Source organism: Stenella coeruleoalba (assembly GCF_951394435.1).
Source record: "Stenella coeruleoalba genome assembly, chromosome: 17".
In the NCBI taxonomy this organism is placed as follows: domain Eukaryota; kingdom Metazoa; phylum Chordata; class Mammalia; order Artiodactyla; family Delphinidae; genus Stenella; species Stenella coeruleoalba.
In genome coordinates, this window is record NC_137163.1 from 54,604,809 (window position 1) to 54,613,266 (window position 8,458).

General features: G+C 36.9%; 1 protein-coding gene across 1 annotated transcript; it reads left to right on the forward strand.

Moving 5' to 3' along the window:
* Positions 1–6,575: 6,575 nt before the first annotated feature.
* On the forward strand, positions 6,576–7,881 carry LOC307176215 (mesoderm-specific transcript homolog protein-like; the record flags this gene model as incomplete). Its single annotated transcript, XM_079902081.1, is given in 2 exon segments — positions 6,576–7,816; positions 7,818–7,881. Coding segments are annotated over 2 exon segments (948 nt in total). The 5' UTR covers positions 6,576–6,932.
* Positions 7,882–8,458: the final 577 nt, after the last annotated feature.

The following is an 8,458-nucleotide window of genomic DNA, read 5'->3' on the forward strand; positions in this document are numbered from 1 at the left end:
CAACAAATAATATGTACAGCTCTGGAGTGTCCTTGACAGTAAATAAGTTTATACTAATACATGAAAACACAAATTCATAACTAGAGGTGCATTCCATTTCCTAAATCCTCTGCCCTTTCTTAGCATTAAGGCATCACTCAGGATGAGCCTGGTCATATTTATTTTTATACTTATCTTTATTATGGGATTTAGCACACCATGGTAAGCAATAATGGTGTATGAAATGACTAAATATCAAATTAACATGTATTTTCTTCATATTTTCAATGTGGAACATGAGGTTTTAATTGAATGTATTACCTTTATGTTACCAGTATTACATAAGAAAATTGGAAGACTCCGAATTGTGAGAGAGACTTGCTGCCTTGGAATTTGCTATCTGAAAGTCCATCATAAGCCTATATAGCAGTATAATGAGAATGTGAGAGAAATAACATAAAGAAACATAAAATAAATTGAAGTTTATGAAGTAATAAGCCTTATGGTAGATTTTAAAGTGTCTCCACTAAGAAAAGGGAACCGTTTTACACTGTTAGTGGGAATGTAAGTTGGTGCAGCCACCATGAAAAACAATATGGACGTTCCTTAAAAAAACTAAAAGTACAATTACCATATGATCCAGCAATCCCACTCCTGGACATATATCCGGACAAAACTATAATTCAAAAAGATACATGCACCTCTATGTTCATAGCAATACTATTCAAAATAGCCAAGACATCAAAATAACCTAAATGTCCATCGACAGATGAATAGATAAAGAAGAGGTTGTGTGTGTGTGTGTTTATATACACACTCTCACACACACACATACACAATGGAATATTACTCAGCCATAAAAAGGAATGCAATAATGCCATTTGCAGCAGCATGGATGGACCTAGAGATTATCATACTAAGTGCAGTAACCAGATAAAGATAAATGTCATATGATATTGCTTACCTGTGGAATCTAAAATATGACACAAATAAACCTATTTATGAAACAGAAACAGACTCACAGACATAAAGAATAAACTTGTGGCTGCCAAGCAGGGATGGGGGAGAGATGGATTGGGAGTTTGGGGTTAGCAGATGCAAACCATGATGTGTAGAATGGATAAACAACAAGGTCTTACTGTATAGCACAGGGAATTATATTCAATATCCCGTGATAAATCATAATGGAAAATAATTTTTAAAAAAATGTGTATATATGTATAACTGAATCACTTTTCTGTATGGCAGAAATTAACACAACATTGTAAAGCAACTATACTTCAATTAAAAAAAAAATACCTCCACTAAAGCAGCTCAAAAATAAAGCCTTAAAAAAATTCCACATGTCCCCATTATTCTTCTTTACTAGTTACATACAATAAAAGGACGTAAAAGGGTTGGTTAAAACAATTCTTTAAGCAGTGTTCTGCTGTCTCTTATTTCCAGAGATTTGTGGATGTGAGAGAACATACCACATCAGTTATAAACATCATAAGTGACATAAATACAAAAAGGACATTTAAAGGTAAATACTAGAAAATGATTGAATTATAGAATGTTCCAGGCATAGTGAGCAGCTTAGATTTAAAGGAAATATAATTAAGATTATGCTCGTGATTAATGATAACTGATACTGCATAGGCCTTTCATGCTTCTAAGAAATCATTCCATGTTTTACCAACCCATTTTTTTCTACCACTATTGAAGTTGGCCGTTTAAACTAGTCTCCTCTTTCCTCTAAACTCTAACATATCCTGAGGCTCAGAATATCACTTTCTTCCTATTTCAATGAGAAAACAGAAACAATTAGATGGGAAATACCAGGACCTCTGCCCACACCTCCACATCTTGTGTCTGTGTCCACACTGTGCGTTATCTCCAGTTATAGTAGAAACTGTCCATACTCTTAGCCAAACTAGCTGTCTTAGGTAGGTTTATCCCCAAAACAGACCCTGAAACAAGACTCACTTCCAGGCAGTTTATCTGGTAAGTGATCCTAGGAAAGAAAGTAAGAGAATGGGGAAAATGGAACAGGGGAAAAAGGCCTTCCCAAAAGGTATCCATGTTATAATCCCTGGGACTTGTAAACATCATCATATTTTTTTCTTTCCAAAAAGTCACGAGAGATGTAGTTAAATTAAGAATTTTGAGACGAAAAGTTTATCTTGGACTATCCAGGAAGGTTCTCAATCTTATCACAAGTGACCTTATAAGAGAGGCAGAGGGATACTATACACCAAGAAGGAAAAGGCAATTAGAGGTGGAGATTGGAGGGATGCAGACATACAAGTTGAAGAATGCCAGTAGCTATCAGGAGCTGAAAGAGGAAAGGAACCAATTTTCCCATGGAGCCTGTGGCCCTTGATTTCAGCTTAGTGATACTGATTTCAGAATTTTTGCCTTCAGAACTGTGAGAGAATAAATTTCTATTGTTTGAAGCCACCACGTTTGTGATAATTTGTTACAGCAGCACAGGAAACTACTACAGGCTTATAAAAGCACATAAATGATTATTTCATATTGAAAGTAGAATGAGTCACAATTTCAAAAGTCAGTTTTGCCCTGGCTTTTCTCTTCCCTGACATTAAAATGATAAACGGAATATGGGTGTCACAACAAGGAACTAAACGTGTCAACATTCTATATTTCTGTAATTATGCTTTTCAAGAAACTGACTAAAAAGTCTTGTAACAAAAGCCTGATGGAATTTGAATTACTTTGGTATATCCAATATATTTCATTTTTACTAATTTGGTTTTGTGGGTTTATAATTAACTATGTTGTATATGAGGCTAATTTTAAAGCAGTATAAACTTTATAGATATGAGACTATAGAACTTTGTCAAAATTCCTTATATAGGTAGTGGTCAGAGAATATTAATTAATATGGACTAAGACAGAATCTAGCCCAGTTCCACAGCTTAATTCATTTTTTTTTTTTTCGGTATGCGGGCCTCTCACTGCTGTGGCCTCTCCCATTCCGGAGCACAGGCTCCGGATGCGCAAGCTCAGCGGCCATGGGTCACAGGCCCAGCTGCTCCGCGGCGTGTGGGATCTTCCTGGACTGGGGCATGAACCCGTGTCCCCTGCATCGTCAGGCGGACTCCCAACCACTGCGTCACCAGGGAAGCCCAGCTTAGTACATTTTAATAAAAATAATAATTGTTAGCTTTTCAAAGATTTATACTTTATTAATACTATTAATTAGCATTAATGTATTGATTATGTGAATTGGTCTAGGACATAATGAATTTTCTTAACTGCCTGCTTGTGATATTTTTTCACTCAGATTTTCCATTATTTGCTTAGGTTTTCCCTATTAGATTTTTTTCAAATGCAATGTTAAAGTCAATTAATTAAGTAATTTTTGAAGAAACTTTTTTTTTTTTTTCCGGTACGCGGGCCTCTCACTGTTATGGCCTCTCCCGTTGAGGAGCACAGGCTCCGGGGGCGCAGGTTCAGCAGTCATGGCTCACGGGCCCAGCCACTCCGCGGCATGTGGGATCTTCCCGGACCGGGGCACGAACCCGTGTCCCCTGCATCGGTAGGTGGACTCTCAACCACTGCGCCACCAGGGAAGTCCTGAAGAGACATTCTTTAAGCTTCATGTAAATTTTAAATGCCTTGGAAAACAGAATTAGATTTGAATAATATTACAACACAGAAGGAGACTCAGGCTGTCTGGGTCGAAGAATAAATCAATTTAACTTACAATTAAGTTAGTTCTGTATTTTTTACTTTTGTATTTATTTTGGTTTAGTTAATAACTGGCTTCGAATATTTTGAGATGGAATCAAAATTTTCTTTTCTTTTAGGCAAAGATTGGAATCTGAGTACTGGTGATTCTCCAGTGATCTCTCTCTTCTTCCCTTTTGTAGTTGCTCAGGTACTTTTACAAATTCTCTCTTTGTCTCATTGCCTTTCCACAGCCTTTATTGGGTGCTGCTTTAAGGTACTGAAGATTTCCTGTGCTCAGGGGGATTTCTCTTGGTTATCTTGGTCTTTACATTACCTTCTTTGGCCCCTGCTGTGAACTCAGCAAAGACCCTGTGTTCCTCTTAAGGGAATCTCTCCCAGTTGCCTTTTTCTACCCCTGGTCACTCTTAGACTGCTGCCATGTACTTAGAAAGGACCACTGCATTTTGGGTAGTTTATTTCAATTTTCCCATACTATGCCCAGCCTTGGGTGAGCCATTGTTGTGCATTCAGAAAAGACCCCCATGTACCTTGGTGAGTTTCCATTATCTCTTCTGACCTGCCTACAGTTACAAATAGGCCACTGCCTTGCACTTGCAAGGTACAACTAGATATTCCTCTGGTTATTTTTCTCAGATTTCCTACTCTACTCAAAGTCTTTGGCTATCTGCTGACCTTCAGTTTTGCAAAGACCCCTGTTCCTGGGGGTTCTTTCTTAGTCCTACTTTCTTGCCTCTACTTTTGATAGGCTCCTGCTCTTCATTTGGTAAAGGCCCCCTAGGAAAGAACTGGTTAGTGAATTACTGTATTTGGGGCTCTTTAAATTTCTAACCTGTCAGGCCTCTCTTAACATGGCCATTAAATATCTGTTAAAAGTTAAGGCTGGTAACTCTTTACCCTAATCTGTATAGTGTTGGTTCCTCTTTGTGCCTTGTTTACAATAGTCAGCAATCATGGACTTCTCTTCTGCAATTTAAGTTTCTTTGCATATTTAGCTCACTGTTGTTGTTATTATTTTTTTTTAAATTAGATAGTTTTTCTTATTTGTTCATGTGGCAATGATGGTCTCTTGTAAATTTCTATATTCTAATCAGAATGGAAAGCCAAATGGCATGTTTTACCTACTGCAATTTTTGCTTTATGGACTAGGTGCTTGAGGGAGGCAAGTATTATTTTATAGGTTCATCTACTATTAAACTGGATTTTTCACAAAAAACTATTCTCACATTTATGCTGCATAATGAAATTATATATGCTGATCCTGGAATGAGGCAAATGAGAATGATCTTGAATGGAATTGTGATTAGAGAAATATAAAATTAACATTTTAATTTATTTGAGCTGTAATTTGTTATCTGTTGCTGGTCCTGTTCCCATTTTAAATTCAGTGGCTCTTAATAAAGTGAAATAGAACTTGGACTTTTTATCTGTCATTGGGGCTTTTCTGTTATATTACATCAATGAAACACTACCGTTCTAAGTATAATGACTTTCTCTGCTCCTATTTTTAAAATACCAATTGATGATAATGTTCTACCATAGCATATCATTAAAACTTATTATTAAAGAAAAGAATCCTCCAAATATATATTATGAGAGATACTGGAGGGTATTTTTTTTAAATATGGTGAAGAAGTAGTGTATATTCAGAAGAGTAGACTAGTATAATTCTGCCCCCATTCCATTTACAGTCCTTACAGTTTTTTAAAAGATGAAGTGCAAGCCTTATTAAAAATGTACACCTAAAATTCATTAGAAGTCATTATACTTTGCCCTCATACTGTTTTTTCTTATATAATTATGATCTTGTTTTTATAATCTTACTCAGATAGGGAAATATTTTTTAAATATTTCCAGTTACATTAATGTAGTAAATATTCTTGCTGTGATTAATGAGGGACACTGATATTATATTCACACTCAAAATGATTTTCTTGTTTAAAAAATGATTGCCACTTTCCAAGAATACCTTTGCTTATTGAAGTGAAACATCTGAATTTTAAACTTAACTAAAGCACATTGCATTATGAGAAAATAAATCTAATAATATAAGTTTATTTTTCTTAAAACAGTGTTTTTCATCTAAGTTGTTTAGAAACCCACTGGTGCTTTAAGAATTGTCTAATTTATTTATTCTCAAACTTTGGTCTTAGAATCCTTTATACTCTTAACAATTATTAACAAACCCAAAGAGCTTTAGTTTATGTCAATTACATTTATCAATAGTTACCATATTAAACATTAAAACAGAAATTTAAGTAACATATTTATTTTTTCATTTTAAAATAACAAGCATATTAAATGTTAACATAAATATTTTTGTGAAAGATAACTATCTTTCAAAATATTTAGCCTATTATCTTTAATGTTTGACAATATATGTCAACTGGATCACAGGAAAACTCTATTATATATTCTTTAAAGAATGAGAGTAAAAAGGCAAATTATATCTTCATATTATTATGGAAATAATTTTAGACAGGCAGAAGCTATGAAAAAATTTTCAGAGTACCTGGACCACACTTTTAGAACCACTGAACCATTAAGTAAGACACTGAAATATAATTGCTGAAGTACCTAATAGTTTGTGGATAATTCTTCCATTAAAACTTAACTCTTCAAGGGACTTCCCTGGAAGTCCAGTGGTTAAGATTCTGTCCTTCCACTGCAGGGGACGCGGCTTCGATTCCTGGTGGGGAACTAAGATCCCGCATGGCGCAACAAGGCACCCCCCCAAAAAAAGAAAAACCTTAACTGTTTGATACCTCTCTGGCTGTCTCTTGTGGATTTAAAATTTCCCCAAAAGTTGATTCAGTTTGTTATAAAACAAACTAACACACCTTTGTAAAGCAATTATACTCCAATAAAGATGTTAAAAAATATATATATATATATATGTACTTAACATGGTACCTAGCACAAAGTCAGTACTCAATAAATATTAGCTATTGTATGTATTATATTAACAAATATTAACTATTATATTAATTATATTAGTACACATTAGCTATTATACTCATTATTATAACATTATTAAAATAATCATATCTATTAATTATTCATCATAAAAAATAAAAAAAAATTCCCATCCAAGTACTAACCAGGCCCGACCCTGCTTATCTTCCGAGATCAGACGAGCTCAGGTGCATTCAGGGTGGTATGGCCGTAGAGGCGGAGAAGCTCTGGCCGCAGGAAGCGCATGTGCAACAGGGTCCCCAAACATGGAGTCTTGTAGACCAGGCCTTACCTGAATCAGGATGAAGGAGTGGTGGGTCCAGGTGGGGCTGTTGGCTGTGCCCCTGCTTGCAGCCTATCTGTACATCCCCCCGTCCCCCCAGCTTTCTTCTGCTCTTCACTCATGGAAGTCATCAGGAAAATTTATTTTTACCTACAAGGGACTGCGTATCTTCTATCAAGACTCTGTGGGTGTGGTTGGAAGTCCAGATATAGTTGTGCTTTTACACGGCTTTCCAACGTCCAGCTATGACTGGTACAAGATTTGCGAAGGTCTGACCCTCAGGTTTCATCGAGTGATTGCCCTTGATTTCCTAGGCTTTGGCTTCAGTGACAAACCGAGACCACATCACTATTCCATATTTGAGCAGGCCAGCATCGTGGAAGCTCTTTTGCGGCATCTGGGCCTCCAGAACCGTAGGATCAAACTGTTGTCTCATGACTATGGGGATATTGTTGCTCAGGAGCTGCTCTATAGGTTCAAGCAGAATCGATCTGGTCAGCTTACCATCAAGAGTCTCTGTCTGTCGAATGGAGGTATATTTCCTGAGACTCACCATCCTCTCCTTCTCCAAAAGCTTCTCAAAGATGGAGACATGCTGTCACCCATCCTCACGCGACTGATGAACTTCTTCGTATTCTCTCAAGGTCTCACCCCGGTCTTTGGGCCATACCCCCGACCCTCTGAGACTGAACTGTGGGACATGTGGTCAGGGATACGCAACAATGACGGGAACTTGGTTATTGACAGTCTCTTGCAGTACATCAATCAAAGGAAAAAGTTTAGAAGACGCTGGGTGAGAGCTCTTGCCTCTGTATCTATTCCCATTCATTTTATCTATGGGCCACTGGATCCAGTGAATCCCTATCCAGAGTTTTTGGAGCTGTACAGGAAAATGCTGCCGCGGTCCACAGCTAGAGGATCCCATGGGCTTCTTGAATGCATATATGGGCTTCATCAACTCCTTCTGAGCTGGAAAGAGTAGCTTTCCTGTATTATTTCCCCTATTCCCTTATCTGTTGTGTATTCCACTTAGCAAGAAATGCCCAAAAGAGGTCCTGGCCACCAAACACTATTCTCTCACAAAAGTCCACCTGACTCACACTGATGAACAGCATATAGTAAAAAGCCAGCAGAAGCTCTAAGGGTGACCTAATAGTCCACCTCCCATTCCTTTGACATCTGATCAAGTGTATGGACTTGCCTTTGTCTTTGTGTTAATAGGGAATTCTGATGGGCACTACTACTTACTGATGCAGAAAGACAGACAGACATTCTTTTGCATAAAAGTCTTTGAAACACTTCTATGGACTTTTCTGAAATATTTAGAAATGCTAATTTCTGGCCCTGGTTGGAATTATCTAAAGGTGCCACCTTCACCTCGCCTTGAATGGCTTTAATTCTCTAAGTGACACAGCTTCAAATGAGAATGAGTCTCCCTTGTCATAACTTTGGATTTAGTTTGATTAGCTGCTTCTAACTGTAGTCATTTTGTTAGACTTTCATTTCAATAATGCAATATTCTAATTATACTTTAAGACTATGATT